Consider the following 21,022-nt stretch of genomic DNA (forward strand, 5'->3'; position numbering starts at 1 on the left):
ATGGAAAATATTAACAGAGTTTACCTGGATCGTATGGTGGAGCTTGCTGTTGTGGGTTATATCCACTGTGATAAGGCGCTTCTTGGTCCGGGTAATCTTGGCCAGTCGACCCATAGCCTTGGTTGGAGTAGGTCTGTCCGCTAGCTGCCATGGTATCTAACAGAAGAGAAAAACATGGAAATGGGGGAAACTTTAGCCAATCCAGTTAACCACAGACAACCTCTTCTTGTCTGTGGGTTTTCTTACCATGTGTGTCGGAGTTACCCGCAGGTACAATAGCTGTAAGAGTTGATATTATTTCATTATCTTCTGCACTACATAACGAAGCAAATCCATTATCTACGCCGACCCTAAAGTATGTTTAAATGCGGTAAATAAACCGTGCAAACTCAATGTATTACACGCAGCATGGATTGCCATTGTTTACAAATGAATGATAGTCCAGAGTAAATTTCTGTTGTCAGCAATAATATTGCAACAAAATGTTGACCAGTTGAATATTGGGTATCTTAACATAGTTTCTGGAGTGGAACGGGAAACCGTATCTCAGAGACTGAGTCAAAAATACTGGCAAATACATCAAAATTTACTCTAAAAGCGCTTAAATCCACGGTCCCTCCTAAATTTAAAAGACCGTCCTTGGCCTCAATACAGATTGATGCCCTCTACCTGTTTGTACAATTTATTGACTCTTCGGTAACAAAGACCTACCCTGTGTGATCGTGTCATATTTGTACAAATTTCTGTGTCTTTCCCGCGCTTCAAAGTGGCACTCAAAACAGATCGAACGGATGACGAGAAACCACGTCATATTCACGAATGGAATTGTCTTCTCGTGAGCTATAATTTGGTTGTAGAATCGTCCACATTGTTTGGAGCTGTCATCTAAATGCTATATGAGTTTCATGTTGTTGCACATTAAGTTGGATAAAACCATAGAGCTCTAAAATCCTTAGTAAATCATTGCCAATAAATAACAACCTTTTAGCGAGTTATACTTTAACACATACTTGTTATAGATACTTTAACCGACGTCAAACCGATGCTACAAATAAAGGCACGAAAAAATTCTTGTAATTTGCGTAAATTTAATTTACCGACAATTACACTAGTGTAAGTGAGCACATTTTTCACCAAACGAAAGTGCTGCGTGACAATACCCTCTTTAAAACAGTGTCTTGGTAGGTTCCACCCATTCCAACAGGTATGTCGCTTCGTAGTCGGTGACGTCATCCTACATGTTCAGGCTCTGTGCCAATGTAGTGTCCTATTTTGACATTGCCTGTTTGTTTGAACCTTTGCATTTACCATGACAGGGCACCCTTTCGATGCACCTACATGACAATAGGCAGAGGAGGGGAAAACGACAATCAACGCCCAGCTTGCTCGATCAGTTTTCAAAGTGACCAGCCTCACAGTTTTCCGATAGTTCAAAAACTTTCGATTACGAATGAAGTAAAAGTACAACCCTACAAATCTCTCAGTTACCAGGGATTACACGCACGCAGTCAAAATAGCACAGCCGGTGTTACACAGACATGTCTTTATCAGCGTTAGGGTTAAAATTAATAAACGAGTATGTAACAGATACCGAGGCACAGTGAACGATGTCTTCAATGAACTGCTGGTCAACCTACCTTTCTCAAAGATTTGCTTTGATTTGTTTTGGATGTAGGATATGCGATGCAGTATCACAAACAGGAAGCGACTCAGCGAAAATATGAAGCGAAGACGATCGTGACAACGTACGTCACCGGATTACAGCGATGGTCAGTCGAATCATGTCAAGTATTAAACACGCTGGCCAATCATTAACTGTACAACACGTATCTACTCCCAAATCGTGTTATCAAAGTTTATTACACGTTCGATAAGCAGTGGTACGTGTGGAATTCCAGGAGAGCGCCGTCCAGTGGCGCGTGAAACCAAGAAAATGAAAACAAACAAACAAAAGAAAGAACGTCAAACTTTATCTATATGTGAAGTGCGGATACACTATGAGTTGAGCATTTTGCGCATGTGCAGCAGCACATATTGTAGAAAGCTTGGTTTCTCTTCTGAAGTTGTACATCACACAATCTGGTATGAAAGATACATATGGCAGAGATATTTTGAACAACGTGTATGTTCAGAAGGAGCTTTAAATCATTCAGATCATTACACGGTTCTGCGGCAGTGAACCTTGTACTTCGTAACACTGGTGTGATTGCGTTCTCGAAATCAATGATTTTTTTCCAAGATGTTCATGCACACAAAGTCGCCACTGTCGGATTTAGGTGACTTGGCGTGATCTCGTGTCGTACGATCTCTTGAAAAGAAAAATACCTGATTAGTGATCACGTTTTCTTACACACTTCAAGTTCAATTTTGATTGATACTCTTACTTGACAATATTTCAAATTGAAATCGCATCATACAAAGTTGTTCTCAGAGACAAGATTTTGCTAAGTTTCAACTGTGTTCGTTTCTCTGGTGAAAGACTATTACAAACATATTTTCTACAGAAAGTAACTCTCAAATATGTTGAATTTCATTCTTAACATCAAAGATAATTTTTACCTCCACCCACTGACAGATGGTAAAAAGAATAATTGCCACATTTCTATGCTTAAACATATCACGTGACATAACATTTCAAATAATGTCAGTCTTAATGTATGGTGCAAACTTCAGCCGATACTACATTGACTATGTGAGACACATTAAGTCCAGGTCAATATTTGTGTTCGTGTTGCAGGACTGAACGATGAAAATCGATTATAACTTGTATTTGTATAACCTAATGGACAGTAGCTGTAACTTTTGGTGATATTTTCATAAAACAATTTTTTGCTTTCCCCCCTCTCACTCAAATATATCGAAATAGCAAGTGTTAGCATTGCAAACGCATGCGCATTGTTCTCAATGAAAAGGTAACATTATTGTTGTTGACGTGTGAATGTCAGTCCGGACTAGATTTTTTTGTCAACAATGACGTCAGAATCACAAACATAAAAAGGCTATGTTGTCCCATTGAACGCAAAGCATTTCAACATGATTTGGAAATAGAATGATATATTGTATTTTATGACAAGATCGGAAATATTTGTAAAATAAATTGAAAATTAAAGTTAATGAAAGCTTTAATGTACATTTGAACATAGGAAAACCCTCGACTTTAAAACCTCATCGAACATCCCGCATACCGGCGATTTTCGTCTACAGATATTGATTGGTCTCATTCAAATAAATGCACGTCACGCGACGCAAATATTGACTTACATTTATTTAGTCGTGTGAAAAGTGTATGTATGGACAAATGGCGCTTTGGCCCGACATATACTCTCTGTAAATTATGCTTGGATAAGACGACTCTCTCTGATTGTTTTATCTGAAATATTTCCTGATAATTTATCATTTTGATTCTGGGAATGAAGCCAAAATTTCCATTCCTGGAAACGACACTGCTTTTACTGTTAGGCTGACCGTCCACTGTAGATGCACGTCGTTGATTTTCGGCACTTGCTGCGGACATGCGACTTGATAACAATGAAGCTATTTGCCGGCTACGGCTCGATATACTCCGGAGGGTACGGTTGACACTTCATCGCCCTACAACTGAACTTTCACACACTTCTCTGGCAAAGGTACGTCTTTCCATCGCCGTCTAGACATCCAGCTAAATCATATGGAGGAAACGTACATAAAGTTAATCGTCTACCGAAGTCCATAAAGACAACGAGGTGTAGGCACAAACGCATATTATGTATTTCGGTTTGTATTCCCGTATTTCTATATATATGTATAAGATTTTTCTGTCTGTCTATCCTTATGAATGCATGCATGCATGCATGCATGCATGCATGTATGTATGTATGTATGTATGTATGTATGTATGTATGTATGTATGTATGTATGTATGTATGTATGTATGTATGTATGTATGTATGTATGTACGTACGTACGTACGTACGTACGTACGTACGTATGTATGTATGTATGTATGTATGTATGTATGTATGTATGTATGTATGTATGTATGTATGTATGTATGTATGTATGTATGTATGTATGTATGTATGTATGTATGTATGTATGTATGTATGTATGTATGTATGTATGTATGTATGTATGTATGTATGTATGTATGTATGTATGTAATTTCGATAGCTAGATAGATAGTTATGGAAAAGGATACGAACACTACCATTGGAATAAAAACAATTTCCCACTGTCCCATCTTCTTTAATTTCTATCAGGCAGATTGCATAGCGAAAGTGGAACGGCGAATTCAATTTATTTGTATTATTCAATGAGCACAATACAATTTCTCTCTGAAACAATTATGAAAATTATGGCATTACCTTATCACTTTTCCGGGGGCATAAAATATTTACTTTTCAATGTAACAAAGTGCCAAAACATAAAAACTGTACCTTTTTAATGTTCTTTAAAAGACATGTAGATTAGGCTGGTAGCCAGTGAAAAGGCCTGCCTAGTTTTTGCATTTTCTGGCTAATTTCAGCAGTTGTCATGGAAAGGTACTTGTATTTCCTGCCTGCTGTTTTGGAACTCTTTGCCGACTCAATTTTATTGTTTTTTACTTTTGTAAATTTTTGGAAAAAAATTATAAGTAATCAGTCAGATTTATAATGATTGACATTCAGCATTAAAGCGTTCTGGTTTTATTTTTTGTTTATTTTGCAAACTAGTCTGAAGATTTTTTTCCCTAACTTTTTGCTTTGTTATTTTTTTTCTGTTTTTGACCACCCTCTTCCAACGTGTAATGGTCTATCCCTTATTCTGTTTTGATATTGATATGGCAACAGACTTGAAACAAGTCTAGCCAAGTCGGTGAATCAGCAGAAATTACATCACTACTGCGCAGACTCGAAAGGTAACGCGATCGATCACCAGGGAAGGTTGACTTGGGCTGCCAAATTCATGTAGGTTTGTAAGAAATAGAAGAGACACCAGAGGAACTGTTACAAATCATTTGATTTTATTCCACCGACTTGAACCACGTCTATGACGCAAGTGATTATACAGCAAAGGCATTCTGCGAAAGTCTTGCTGAATTCTGCGTAAGGTGTCCACCTACGAGTTCAACTTTGAAAGGTAAGTCAATGGGCTATAAGCCACGGTTAGAAAGCCAGCTTCTGTATTATGAGGTGAAAGTTTAGATTGGGTCGACTTGGGTCCCACATGAGGCTCTCCCCTCCATAATTTTTATAAATTGATTACTTTAACAGATAAAGATAAAACTAATCTACCTCTAATGATCCTATTATGCGGTTACCGCCATGGTCGTATTAATTACTACCCTACCATCGACCTTTGTCTTCTCAAGGGAAAATTAGCCTACCAATTACAGTAATAAGTCGTTATCTAAATATCACAGACGACTAAAATTTACAAAAAAAAAAATATTAAAGCGATAGCTAAAATCTGAAAACTTTCGAACCAGTAAGTAAGGCTGATCGATTGTAGTACCAAGTTGGAACCAGTATACATTTTGGCGGTTTGCCATCGCTACTTGATCGAATAAGTGGCAAGTCTTGCATTGTCTTTTACTTCATCAGTGACGTAACACGTGCGCCAAACAAAATAGTGATTGTAAAAGCATGATCAAAAGACCCCTCCATTGTTGAGGAATGCCTGATGTTTTTGTCTTGAGATTAGCGGCATGCAGAGTGAATGTATGTGCAATCATAGACAATAGAAAAACTACTGTGTATGGTGCAATAGGAGATAAAACATTAGGCCAGGAAGAAAAAATAAATTGTTCATCGGAATCGCCGCTTCTACTTCGGCATATTTGGAATTTTTTTTTTGATCGCGGCAAATTCTTACTCCCGCATTACAAATATTTTTAGTACTGCCGCTGGTGGCGCCCTACACTGTGTCGGGTTTTCGCGGGCACGGAATTCTGAATGAGACTTCATTCGTGTTCGGACTTAGTTGACCGCCAACACGTTGTTGTTACGTCTGAATTTGGCGAATCACGACGCAAAGTGGGTCGATTTGGCCAGAAATTTGCTCGTTTTGTAAAGGTTGTACATGTCACATGAGTATTAATTTGATCGCCAACATTCGACGTGATGGCCAACAGTTAGTTCCAGAGACGCTATTCAGTGCAGTGTTTGTCCTGATATTACGTTCGGCGATTTGTTCAACAAGATCGTGACAGCAGATGGACGGTGCATCCGATTGAATGAAAATTGCATCGAAAGTATAAAAATTTACGGCAATGACAAAACACATGGTTGCGTCGATGTTAAAGTACGATCTGAATGATGACTATATAACTTCACTCCGATCACAGTACAGTGTTGTTAGACCATTATCATGTAAAATGTGTATATATATAGACAGTGGTAAAGAGGCCAATACATGGGGCCAAAGTAAAATGAAAAAACTCAGATGCTAGGTCCCACCAGGACAATATTAAAGGACAATACTGAATTGTTGAATTTCAGTGATTTGCTGTACATTTTAGTTTTATTCTGAGAGAATGTTGAAATGCTCAGAATATGTTGTGCAAACACTAACTGTCAATGTAATGGCCTATGTTATTGTTGGGAAATATAGTATTGAATTCAGTTACCAGTATCAGTGTTTCTTGTCTGAGATATTTCTGGTAAAAAGGGAAACAATTATCTTGCCTTGTCTGCATCAGTCCAAAAATGACACCGCGTTTACCTTCGGCCTAAAAAAAAATAAAAAAAAATTTTCGCTCGCCGCTCCTGGGACTTGGTCCAAAAATCCGATGAACAAGATTTTTTTTTCTCTGGCCTTACTGAGAGGTAATGATCATGAACGATCCTTCAATAAAGAGAGATTACAGTTTTTGACACAACTGCAAAGTGATAGAATAGCTGATAGCCATCTTCTAGCGAGATACGAGTGGCTAACAGTGGATAATAGCTTGGAAAGCTGAGTAGCAAAGGTGTTCGGCGCTATTGAAAAAAATAGCAGAATAAGTAGATGCTAATTACCTCCATAATGGCTGATAAAACAAACACAAGCTTCAAGATATACTGTCACCTGTTCCAATTTTGCCACAGTTACCATGGAAAGAGAAAATCTAACCAATCATAGATTTTAAGCAGGTGGCCGCTTTTTAAAAACAGCGCCATCACATGGGCATTTTGAATACCAATGAACGCTCCTTTGACTATATATGGGCATATTTAGATTACAGGTGACTGTATACCTTTAATAGCTGTTCATTTTGGCAAACCAGTGATGCCACAGTGCGGTGACTTGCAGAGATTGGCAGTAGGACCGGGGCCACAGTGACCTCAATGATTTTGGCAATTATCATTCTTCTAAATAATATGTTTTAATGTGAAGAAATTGCTCTTCAGTCGACAGGAACATCTTCCGGCGTTTCGCTCTAAATTAAAGATATACTGTCACCTGTTCCAATTTTGCCACAGTTACCATGGAAAGAGAAAATCTAACCAATCACAGAGTTTAAGCGGGTGACCGCTTTTTAAAAACAGCGCCCTCACATGGGCATTTTGAATACCAAGGAACGCCCCTCTGACCATATATGGGCATATTTAGATTACAGGTGACTGTATACCTTTAAGGGAGTCGTAGAACGAGCAATCCACATAGCAAAAGACTCTCACCTTAAGAATAAACATAACATTAATCATTTTGCTATTTTCTCGCAGTTCTAAAGTACAAGCATTCCCCCGGTGAACCACGTTGCTGAAATGTCATCAGTTCATCTATCCCGTTTTCGAAGTCTATTCAGTGACATCGACCATTACGATGAATGCAGACGAGAGTTTCTGCCCCGTGGGAAGTGGTTAGCTGAGCGTATGCCTCGATTTTGTCGCGAGGTATTACCGCCTCTAATCAACGCAATGGCTCTCCATGATAATACACCCCAGGGTTCCGAAGTCAGTGACACTCCCTTTCGTGTTTTGAGTGTCGGCACCGCCGCTGGAGAAGTGAACAGAATGTTAATAGGTCGCCTGAAAGAAAAATTTCCTCGCCTTCATTGCACTGAGATTGAGCCATCGGTCCACGAATTACAGAAATATCAGAAATACGTGTCCGAAAATATGGAAGAGTTCAGACAAGTGTCTTTTGAATGGTGTAACGAGACCTTTGAAGAATTTCAGGGACGCGGAATTGAAGAAAACGATGGTAATGCTAATAAATTTAATTTAATTGATGCACTCGAGGTTGTGTATTACTTTCGCGACTTCAAGGATAGCCTAGCTCAGATGTATGACAGTTTGAAACCAGGAGGTTTGCTGATCGTCACGTCTGTTGCCGAGAATGGAGGTTTCCACAATCTTTGGAAAAAGCACGGCGATATCCTGGGCGATGACCGAATGAACTTCATCTCTTCAGCTGATGTCAAAGATGCGTTAAAGAAGAAGGGTATCCCTTTTTCTGCCGTGCCAGAGCCTAACGGTAGCAGAGCCGATATTTCGGAAGTATTCGACGAAAACTCCGACGTCGGAAATCGCATTTTAGACTTTTTAACTCACATTTGTCATTTTCGTAAATCAGTTCCCCAGCATATCCAGGACGATCTGATGTCTCTCTTGAAGAGCAAGAAATGTTCTGAAATAATTGATGGCCGTGTCTTATTTAATAACAGCTTTGAAGCAATTATCATAAACAAGGAACACGGTACAAATTCTAAGGTCGAGTAACAAATAACACATGATAAAAAATCTACTCGACTTCATTTGAGTCTTTGTACAGAAAAGATTTAAGTAGGATTTTTCATGCTGAGAAATGTATATTACATGAGGATAAAAAGGCCTGTCAAAGGCTTTTACGGCAATTTCATATGTTCAACGTCTATTTAAAGCCGTAACTCGAAGATGAATCGACCCCAGAGAAATGTTATCACAATTCCTTTTTAGTGATATCCAATAACTTAACATCAGTAATGACAGGTTTTCCAAAACATCTCTTTTTTTATAAGAGAGAGAGAGAGTGTGTGTGCGTGCGGTGGTGGGGATGTGTTGTGTAGGTTTGTGTGGGTTGGCGTGTGAGCGCGCGCATTTGTATGTGTTTGGCTATTGCGGTTTGGCATGTGATACGATTGTACCTCACTAGGATATGGTGATTGGAAGTGCGTATATGTACGAGAAATATGATTTTAGATTTCACCAAATATTCACATTTAACTATACACGGTTATCTATGATGCAAACAGTGAACACTTTTTCCAGTACAAGACTGTATATCAGTGCATTTATATATTAGAGTATGTTACAAAATGTAAATACCTTGGGGTTGTGTTAGAAGAATCTTTACATTTCAAATATATGTCTGAGATGCTTGCAGAATCTGCAAGCAGAGCTCTTGGTAAAATTTATTCAAAGTTTAAAAACTGTTAAAAATATGGGTTTTTGTACATTTACAAAATTGTATGACAACTGTGTAGTACCTATTATGGACTATTGTTCTGCTATCTGGGGATTTGCATCTCATGTAAAGTGTGACAATATCCAAAATAGAGCTCTTCGATTTTTTCTAGGAGTTCATAAGTTTGCTCCCACTTCAGCCATTGAAGGTGATACTTGTTGGATTTCATCAAAAACTAGACACTGGACCAGCATGGTCAGATACTGGAATAGACTGGTGAATATGGATCATAACCGATTGTGTAAACGAATTTTCTTATGGGATAACTCTTTATGTATTAATAATTTTAGTTATGAATTGCATGAAATTTTTGACTATTTAGATATTGATGTTTTGGAAAATGGAGGTTGTTGTGATCTGGTAAAAGTTAAAGAAAAAGTTGAAGCAGACAGAGTAATTCAATGGTCTGACAAAGTAAACAACCAACCCAAACTACGTACCTATAAGAATTTTAAAAGGGCCTTTCAAAGGGAAAACTATTTATTATATAATTTAGAGAGAAGTAGCCGCTCACTTTATGCTCAGTTTAGATTTGGGATATTACCACTTCGTGTGGAAACTGGCAGATATAGAGGAGAAATTGTACAAGATAGAAAATGTATTTATTGTAACGACAACGCCCTTGAGGACGAAATGCATTTTTTATTACATTGTTCATTGTACAATGATTACCGGACAACTTTATTTGATGCTGTTTATAATATTTGTAGAAACTTTGAAGATTACTCAGATGTTCAGAAATTCGATTTTTTAATTAATAACGCCAGTGGGCGTACAATCAAATTTATTTGTAAAGCTTACAAAAGACGACAATCGCTAACATATGTAACGCGTTAATTTTCAGCCGTTGATCTTGGTTTTCAAATGACTTACCTGATTTGTACTGTGAAAATGTAACTGTTTGTATTTAGATTTTCTAGGAACAGCTTTCCTCACATGTATTTAACTTAATTTTAAAGTGACTATTAGCCCGTTGTGGCTTGGTGTTTATCACTAGTCACCATAATAAATTACTACTACTACTACTATATATGCATGACAATTGATATAAATGTACTTCACTAGAATAGGGTGATTAGAAGGGTACTTGTGTACAAGAAATTTGAATTTGGAATTTCGCCCGAAAGTGACATTTCACCATACATTGTAGTCTATGACACAAGCTGTAAACAGTTTTTTCCTCTTAATGAATTTGTTTATGTTTGACAATTGGCGTAAATTTAATCAATGGACTAAGGTGATTAGAAGTACTCAGGTGTGCCTACAGATATGATATTGAAATTTTATCAAAAGATACCAATGTGTTATACACATGAATATACCGGGCAAACTATAAATAAAACAATCAATAAAAACCTAACGGTATCTGTTAACTCATATACGCTAAAATAGATTTTGTCTATGTTCTATGGTTCAATTGATTAGTTTGCCTGAAGGTCTTTTCCCTCACGTATTGTCTGCTTTTTAGTTACCCAATGACGTCATTTCTCATTCCGACACTTTGACATTCAGCATTACAGCGTTAATAAGCGCAAAATGTTTATGATCGTTAGTCATTGAATGAAACACAGTCGTAACCTCAGAAAAACTTGTTTATGAAAGAATTGTTTTCTGCCCTGTTCAGAGTGATTTATCCCTATATTAAATTTGCATTGAGTTAAAAGTTGCAGGCCCCTTATATTACTCTGGAATTTTAAAGGCCCCCTTATACACTGGTTTTTTTATTATCGTGACACGCCCATTTTTTCTTCCGGCCCACTTGTTCCCTTATCGAACATCAGCCATATCACCGGATGACAGAAATGTTCATGGATGGTAGGAGAAGAAAAAAAACAGGGTAACAAAGATGACCATTATCGCAACGGGGGGAGGGTAAATAAATGTCTGCTACCTAATCTACTTTTCACTACAGATTTACCCCTAGGTGGTAATATTTTTCCTTCGGTCTAAAAATAAGTCACTTTTTGTCCCCTTCCTCTGGGACATTGGCAAAAAAAGACACCAGACACCAAAATTCGCCATCCTTAAGCCGGCCGCACACGAGAGAAATTAGCTGAGCAAAAATCCTCGCGAGGAAAATTGCTCAGCAAACTTCTCCCCGTGTGCGGTCGATTTTTTGCGCGTTGCATCACTCTTTGCGCGTTGAGTAAAATATCCAACATGTTTGATATTTTTTTCCTCGCGAGGAAAATTACTCACCGTGTGCGCTCGACTGAGTAAGTTTACTCACGACTTTCTACCTACGCGCATGCGTGGAATCACATGATAGTACAAAATGGCTGCCCCAATGGAAAACGATAGTTATATTAATGATGCAGTTATTGAGGATAAATTAGTTGAAATTAATTTTCAGGGTAAATTTCCCTTTACTTATTGTACACACCAATTGGTTTCTGATTCAAATTGACATTTCGGCCAATTGTTTAAAAAATTATTTTTTATTAAAATGAGAGAAGCCATAACTGATTTATAAAAGTAAAATATACTTCCTGCAAACATGCTTTTCCTTCTCTCCACCAACCCTTACTTGATAAATCAAAAAGGCGAAACATTCAGATTTATCCTGATCTTTATGAGATAAAATAAAAAAAAATTATATGCTAAAATTCATGATTGGTTTTTTCCTATTTCTTTTCTGTTTATGTTCCCCTTTTTCTGAAATCACATAATTGCCTATGAATGCACAGTATCGAAATGAAAGGCGCCATACAACAATAAGATATAGGCCCCATTTAGCATTTTTGTAACAGGTGACAAAGTGCTTCGCCGCCATAATAAAATTAAAAAGAAAAAGTGACACCTCCCCACCGAAGATACTTACCTGCCTCTGTTATGCTAATTACCATGTCGCTGTGCCTTTATTATTATTCAAATTATTTTGTGACGGTCTTCGCATATGTTTAATCAGCTTATAAGTTTCGTCGTGCGGCGCACGCTTCGTGAGGGTGTCCCCCTTGTTGAAAACATATCCCAAGATGCCTCACTAAATCAGTGGCCTTTCTGTACGCAAAAACGAACTTGCCAAAACTAACACGCAATAAAAGATCCATTGATCTAATTTAAATATCTGCTAAATATTGAAAAGGGATTACATTATGTTAAAATCACATTGATCGTGATTTTCGTGTATTTAGCCCGCGGTTACTCTGATCGCTCGAGCATACTTGGGAATCTACACACAACCGTACACAGATTATATAAACGGGGTTGCATGGAGTAAGGTTGGACAATTACTCTCTCACCCGATAGAAACCGAGAAGTTCTAGGTGTACTAAAATTGATGTTTATCAACATAATAGTCGCGTAAGCGCGACACGACGAGACTAATAAATGAGGGAATTTGTAGGGGAGAGGAACTCTCAATCCCGGAGCGGAGTTATATGTTTGACTTGAAAGAACACAAATATGCGAATCTCCCATTTTTACCTATTTTTCCAAGCTTCGTCCCTATCGCTACAAGTGCATGTTCTTTTTTGTCCCTATTCTTAAAATCGGGTGATCTAACGTCGTATAAGGCGGGATAACTTGACCAGATTTCAACTAATTTATCCTCAATAACTGCATCATTAATATAACTATCGTTTTCCATAGGGGCAGCCATTTTGTACTGTCATGTGATTCCACGCATGCGCGTAGGTAGAAAGTCGTGAGTAAAATTACTCAGTCGAGCGCACACGGTGAGTAATTTTCCTCGCGAGGAAAAAAATATCAAACATGTTGGATATTTTACTCAACGCGCAAAAGAGTGATGCAACGCGCAAAAAATCGACCGCACACGGGGAGAAGTTTGCTGAGCAATTTTCCTCGCGAGGATTTTTGCTCAGCTAATTTCTCTCGTGTGCGGCCGGCTTTAAGTATAAAACAAGATTATGATATCAAACATTTCTTTCTGTTGGCTATTGCGTTCTCCAAGTAGAAGAGCTTGAGACCTCTACTCAATATCCATCGTGTTGGCGCAAGAGATAATACATCACTGTGACAGGGCATAACACGTTCTCAGGTTATTGCAGAAGTCAGGTTCAAGTCCAGAGGAATTCTGCGCAGTGTCAATTCTGAGCAGAAAGTTTCATTTACGTCGCATATAATTTGTGATTTTGTTACCTCTATGATCCCTTTATAAGTTTCTTAACGAGAAAGTAAAACTTTGATCGAGGTATGTAATGTTTTAATTTGAAGAAGTGGCACTCAGGCTAAGGTCGATACGAAAATCTAAATTATGTTGTTACAGGTAGTGGCACGAGCCTTTACTCCAACCATGGTGATAACATTCTTCTCTCCAAGATATGTCATTTCACCGTTTCCGCCGCACCATGTATTACATGTGTTTCTGGGTTAGATACTATTCGCATTCACACATTATTTCGGCTGGTAGCGTTTTTATCGCCGGAAATATTGGCAGAAATAGATATGATCCACCCTTGATTGTTCAACTATACACCAATGGAATATATGCAATTCTCGATAGGACTTACTAGTTTTCATTATGTCAACGTGTGAAAGATAATCGCTTGATATTGGTACCGGGTAACTTGGTTCGCACCGGGTATCGATCTATAATTGAACATTGTGACTTAGTTTAAATATGGGTCATTAAGTCAGATTGCATGTATGCGGCAGTTCCCTGTGTCGTCCATCACGTCACATTACATTACTGGGTACTGCGATATGCAACACAACTAACCTTATAATGACTTCTACAAACCCTCATCAATATCGATCATAGCCTGACCGATGAAAAGTGCTGGTTCTGCCCATGTCGAAGTACACGTGGTCAGGAATGGACCATTTAGTCCAGGGAGGGGTGGCCAGTAATGGGAAAAAGTTTGCCTAGCACAAATTGCAGTGGCAACTAAACAAACAGTTTCTGGCCATGCTGACTTTGTGGGATGCTGACTTTTGTGTGACTCGGGGATAAAAGTATGCTCATCATTGAAACTTACAAATGAAAGACATTGTCGAAGTTTGTGACGCAAAAAAATACACATCAGAATCCTGATCACCCTATCAAAGGATCTAATAGGCCGTCTCTTACTGTAAAGATTGCGGGGCGGGTGGGGGGTGGAGTAGGGTTTTACCCAATATAACCGGTCAAGCGGGTACGTATGTAGCTTTGAGCCCATCGTTTCAAGGAGAGATTGGTTCGGTCAAGTTTTGAACTTTGGCATACGACCAATGTAAACACTGTATCCAAGGTACAATGGTAAGGCCAAAGTAATTAAATTCTTTGTTTTGCGTCCACTCAAAATGGGAAAGGTACGCGTCTAAGCGGCTGAAAAACACACACAAGAAAATTAACACAATGTAATTTGATTGCAGCAAATAAAAATTGTAACAAAATTTTAGTTCAGAAAAGCTAAGCGGTCATGTCCTAAAATTTCTATTCAAATACATTGTGTGTGTTTTTCATGAAAACCTTAAAAACCTACGCGGGTGGGGACGCAAAACAAAGAATTTAATTACTTTGGCCTAATTGATGTAAGTTAAAACATGTCTGTCATAATATACATTGTACAATTTAAATGTTGCAACTATGATGATGAGGTGCATCTAGATATCGTGCACGAAACACCTTGTTTGTAAACAAGAAACTCGCACAGGCGCAGTTCTGATGACTGTTCATTACCAAAATATCAACATATTCATTTGATCTTGGTGAAAGTTGACCTGACCAGAGAGGTTCAATGACGTAACAAGAGATCATGCTGTCCGGGAGGAGGCAACGCCGAAGAGGGCTCACAAATTATAGCTGAACGTATCAAACCCACCCACCCCCCCGCGAATGAAAATGAGCGTGTCCTAAGCATGTCCCTGAAAGCGATTCACCTTCCCTGATACGGCTTAGAGGATGAGTTGTAACCGTTAAATACTTGGTGAGCATCGGCGATTTAGGCCTGCGGCAAAGCTGATGGAACAGACGGTGCTGAGTTGAAAACTTGTGACTATAATTTGGCAGCCTGAGTGGTAAAATGAAACCCACTTCGGACAGGAAGGATTTGGACGGAGGATGGGGATGGGTTGTTGTATTTGGAAGCTCCATCACATTGATGCTAGTGGTCGGTATCGACTTCGCATTGGGGCCGTTTTTCGTTGAGCTGCAGCGGTATTACCAAGCGACGTCCGCCGAAATCTCCTGGATAATGTCACTGGGATCCGCACTCAAGCTGTGTGTAGGTTAGTGTCGTTTTTGTGTATAGGTGAGCGCTGTTTCAGTCACATTCACTTACAAATCACGTCGGTTCTCTTATCAGAATACATATTCAAATCAAGGCAGGACTTCAGATATACATATAACGTATACAAGATATAGTGTGATAGAGTCTTAGGTCAGATCGTGATAGTCGTACTGAAATATGTTTGTTCATCAGAGTCACATGTTAACCCTTTGGGTGCTGTAATTTTTCCCACCAAAATTTTAGTGCAACATTTTCAGCGATTTTTATGAATTTTTTGTAATATTTTGATAATTTTGACGAAATGGATATCACATTTCAGTGTTTTATCACAATGTTGGCAAAAATCTGAAAAAAAATTTGACTGTGGTGTATTATATAAACGAGGCGAAAAATCACTTGGCGCTGAAAGCGTTCAGGTACTTGGAGAGTGCACACATCTCGTACATTAGTGGACGCCGTGTGAGTGCCGTTAGCAGTAAACCCGTCCATCGACCGACACATTCGCCGATTTCTGTGCTCATCACATCTCATGGCTGTCATTTTCATGAAACAGTCGGCGAGAGCGTTCTTGAATGCATGGTCGAAGTCACAGAATTTGTTCATGGCGTGATTTTTTTCTGTGACATGTACATCATCAATTAAATTTATTTTTACAACAGTTTGCTAAGCATCGGTTGACCGAAGTCAACCATCAATGATTATTGAAAACTGCACTGTTTCACATTTTGCAAGCATTACAACCCTACGCTATATTAACACTACCTATAAAACTTTCTTTGATACAAAAAGGTCTTATCTAGCCATGGTGGATGTCATGAACTGTTCTTTGCTTGATTAAGACAATAACAGTATATTTGTGCCGAGCAGTTACCAAAGACGGACATTCTATTATGATGTCCGATTTACTACTAACCATGGTAAACAATATACCATGACGTCACGTGTTTTATGTAAATCATCACTTAACAGTTGTACTAATATTTGTAGGGCTGACTCACGGTCTGGATATATAATACGGTTGAGTGCACATCACTTATTAAACTACGATGATAAGTTGAATATCCGATGATTCAACGTTTCATGTACTACCATTGCTTTTATCTGGACATGAAACAGCGAATTTGTAATCAAATGTTATCTCTACCAGCCGTTTGATCTCCTTTATGGCTATAAGAGAGCCAAAAACTGTCGAGGAAATAACAAAATCATCAAAAACGCACCTTCCTGCGGCATTTACACGGTTTTGATTTGCTTGACTATATACGTGGAATTATTATGCATGTATTGCCAAAGGTCATTCTAGTAATTTTGATTTATGAACGAACGCTCATACCCTCTTTATTCACTAAAAATCATATCAATTAGATTGTGCAATAAGCTTGCACGCATTTATATACTTATCATGCATTCGCTGTTCAGCAAGATTTTAGTACAAGTACTAATCAGATGAAAATGAATATCTCATTATGTAGATAGGCTGCTGGCCATGTCACGGCAAAGCCGCAGCCATGATGACCTACAATGGACATATATAAGTATTGTAACATCGATCGTAATGCTACCAAACCCCATTTGTGAACGTGTTATGACAACCATGTTATAGTATTATTTCAAGGCATACAGGTGCTTTACATTCGGAGATACACACTTGGAGGAAAAAGATAAACAATTGCATCCAAAAAGAACCCAATTAGAAGATTTACTTCATCCAAAACGCCCGAAAACACTCTCTGTGGTGGCGTCTGTAATTGTAGGTGACCTTTGACCCTGTGAGGTCAAAGCCGACCGATACAAACATTGTTTTCACACGTGTAAACTCTGCACACCTAGGCCCATGTATATGTTCTGACGGTGCTATAACTAATACGTTTTCTCCCGTAACCATTTTACTTCTTCGCCGCTTCACAGGACCCATAGCAGGCGCCCTCTCGAGGCGTTTTGGGGCAAGGATAGTAGTTATGGCTGTCGGTGCGCTGTCGACAATTGGTTACTTGTCCTGCTCATTTGCAACTGGCATTGTGTACTTGTATATCAGCTATGGTGTATTTACAGGTCAGTTAATGATGTTTTCTTCGTTATTCGCAAAGGAAGGCACTTATCAACTCAGAGCACAAGTCAATTTACAAGATTATTGGGAAAAACAGTCCCGTATGAGAGCTGATGAAAAACAGTGGCTGGAATGTCTCACACAGAAAAGATATCAGTGCAAATATTCATGAGAGACTTCTTATTAATGCATAGCGAAAGCTAGTTCACGGTATGGGGGAAGGGGCATTTGAGTTTGGGGAGGGGGCTAGGAACACGTACATATATGTCAACACTTTCACAACGTTTTGCCTCTGTGAAAACTACACTGCTGCACATCACACGAAAAGAGTCCATTCGGTTCTTTCGAACTCTCTTTAGTCTGTGACGGCTTATTTATGGGTATTAATGCAGTAAGTATAGTGTTCAACCAAAATTACTACCTTCAATTTTAGTGTTCTATTTTAGCCTACTTCTATTTGTGATTTAGAACACTGGTAGGTTGTTTTTTTTCATCAACTGTTTCTCCTCTGTTTGACTAATATTTGAATTACACCTGAAATTACTTGATTTTGTATTCATGACGAATACGAACATAAACTTTTCTTTCTTCTGTATGAAGCTTTTACAGTTAGTATCCGAATTTAAATTAAGCTGTTTGCGAGAATTTTTGTTCCCAGCATTGTTAGGCTGTAAAAGATTGTACTTCTGATAACATGCCATCGGGAAATAGACTAGGTCGGTCGGGAACATTTTTCAGTTTTTATTCGGTATGACCCATAAAAAAAAACAGCAAAATTTATGGAAAGTGATGCGTTATTTTTGAAAATGCGAAAAAATGCAGGGGCGGAGCGTTTTACATAGGGGCGGTCAGGTTACTGAACACATATAATATATAATCGGCATAAACTTTCCCGGTCATGTTCATGGATACGTTTTATTTTCTTTATACAGCATCAATATTAGGTGTAGCGTTTGCACCAACAGTGTCACTGATTGGCGAGTATTTCGAGAAGAAGTACGCACTAGCCAATGGGATGGCGTTTCTCTGCACCGGGATCGGTGGCTTCGTCCTGACGCTCATATTCCAGGCGGCGATAGACCATTACGGTTGGAGAGGGGCTTACATCATTCTTGCCGGAATTAACTCTCAAATCTGCGTATGTAGTGCTTTGTTTCGACCACCGACGCACAGACAGAGACGTGAAGAAAAGGAAGTAGAGAATGGTGGAAATACCAAAGTTGGCCGAAAGCTGCTTGACATTTCTCTTTTCCGAGAATTTCCAACGTACACAGTTGTACTAGCTTCTGAGTGGCCACTGGCAGTAGCCCTGTACGCTACTGTCGTCCATTTAGCACCCCGTGCCGTGTTCCTCGGGATGACTGCAAATCAAGCAGCTTTAATCGTTTCAGTGTTCGGTATCACCGGGACGTTCGGTCGTCTGCATGGTTTTTTAATCGACAAGAATTACGTTTCCGCCATCAACCTGTATCGTAGTTCAATAATTGTAGCGGGAATCACATCTGCGTGCAGTCCCTTTTTAACTGATTTCCCCGGGTCCATGGTTCATGGCGCCATTCTTGGCTTTTGCGTCGGTGTATACCTGCCACTGTTCAGCGTGCTTTTCAGGGAAATTGTAGGTCAAGAGAATTTGGTGACCGCGTTTGGTTACGGTACTGCTGTCATGGCAGCAGGAGTTCTAATCGCGCCACCTATGGCAGGTAAGACACTGGTACATGATTGGATAAACTGTAACAAGCTCCACAGGAATGGGGTAAGGGCATCCCAACAAAGTGAAAGTAAAAAAGAATATTAATGTAAGAGAAATGTTTCTGTACAAAACAAAAGATTGAAACAATTGGATACGTAAATACCTATCTTTGTTTGTATACGCAGCATTGCAGTAGCTTGTTGTAGTTTATTTTGCCATGTTTCGTATTACTTATCCTCTCTCTCTCTCTCTCTCTCTCTCTCTCTCTCTCTCTCTCTCTCTCTCTCTCTCTCGTGTTTTGAAATTATTTTAAGGATTTTATATTTAAATTAGTCCATAAAATGTTCTTACTCAGAGATGTTTACTCATGTATAATTATCAACTGAGTGGGACTGCATGGGGAGGTTTCCGAGTCAGTGAGACAAATAATAAACGGGTGCCGCACCCAAATATGGCCGCCTCCATGCAACTACATGATAAACAGTGTAAATGGTGCATGTACATATTTGAATCTTTACAAATACAACATTGTGCAACTGATCAAAAGGACAGGAAAGGGATTCATTCCACTTAAAAACAATTCTCCGTCTTTCACCCTATATGACAAGATTTTGAAAATGGCGGGAAATTTAAAATGAACAAAAATCTGTCAAATGTCTTGCCTATTCTGCCACAAGCAAAATTTGTTGAAGCATAGTTAATGACTTCATCGTTCAATTTGCAGATTGCAATGAATGTCTGAGGAAATTGGAGGTATCCTTGAGGTCGGACAAAATTTCGCAGAGTTGCAGCTCATGGGCCTTTAAGGGACAGATATATACAGGACAAAGGATGTCTGTGCTTTTGCTTTTGTTTAGATACGTATAGCTGAAATTGCTTGCAAAATTATAATGGCTGTATACGTAAAATTATTTCCTGTCACAATGGATGAAGATTTGATAATTGGGTAATCGCATGTATGATGACATCTTACCAAAGCAAAAATTCCCATAACTACCAGATTAGGGCACTTCAGAAAACGTTAATTTCAAATGTTTCGTCAATCGTACCCAATTCGATTTTATTTCTAATTTATTGACGTCTATAGGTTGGATCTTTGACGCCACAGGAGACTACCACAATCCGTACTACGCAGGTGGATGTTTCTTTTTCGTTAGCGCCCTCATCACCGTGGCGAAGAACATAATCGAGCTTAAACAGTCCAAGAGACAAGAGGAAACCAAACGCAGCGAGCATGCGTGCGAGTCACATGACGACAACACAAATCCAGTGGAGAATAACAGCAATGTCGTATCAACGTCATTGACAGTGGAAAACACTCAAAAAGTACCCGGATTAAACGACTCGAATATTGAAAGTATAGCATAGGAATGTGGACGTACAGCGGCCATGAAACACACCATGGATTATTATTTGATAAAGTACTGTAGTTAACAGAGGAGACAGAGTATTGATACACGTGATGTGCGATGGAACGATTATTGCATCAATACGTCAATGAACAGACGCCTTTCTGAATGTGTGAGAGAGAGAGAGAGAGAGAGAGAGAGAGAGAGAGAGAGAGAGAGAGAGAGAGAGAGAGAGAGATTAGTGGTTGGATGTATATTAATCATGCGTATCTGAAAACTCAATTCGGAGCTTTGACTATAAAAATTTGCTCTATAGCTCTGCTTCTGACTATAAAGTGCCTAAATACATTGTAAAACAATATATATATATATATAT

At 38.8% G+C, this 21,022-nt stretch overlaps 1 protein-coding gene and 1 long non-coding RNA gene across 2 annotated transcripts; both read left to right on the forward strand.

Moving 5' to 3' along the window:
* The first annotated feature begins 3,738 nt into the window (after positions 1 to 3,738).
* On the forward strand, positions 3,739 to 10,780 carry LOC139117150 (uncharacterized). The gene is made up of 3 exons (XR_011548462.1): positions 3,739 to 3,753; positions 4,809 to 5,097; positions 7,665 to 10,780. It is a non-coding gene; the product is annotated as an uncharacterized lncRNA (long non-coding RNA).
* Positions 10,781 to 15,205: 4,425 nt separating this feature from the next.
* On the forward strand, positions 15,206 to 20,736 carry LOC139117160 (monocarboxylate transporter 12-like). Its single transcript, XM_070680033.1, has 4 exons — positions 15,206 to 15,558; positions 17,469 to 17,612; positions 18,540 to 19,307; positions 20,385 to 20,736. The coding sequence occupies exons 1-4, from the start codon at positions 15,354 to 15,356 to the stop codon at positions 20,663 to 20,665; spliced, it is 1,398 nt and encodes a 465-aa protein (XP_070536134.1). The 5' UTR covers positions 15,206 to 15,353; the 3' UTR covers positions 20,666 to 20,736.
* The last annotated feature ends 286 nt before the right edge of the window (positions 20,737 to 21,022 follow it).

This window comes from Ptychodera flava, chromosome 18 (genome assembly GCF_041260155.1).
Source record: "Ptychodera flava strain L36383 chromosome 18, AS_Pfla_20210202, whole genome shotgun sequence".
NCBI classification, from domain to species: Eukaryota; Metazoa; Hemichordata; class Enteropneusta; family Ptychoderidae; genus Ptychodera; species Ptychodera flava.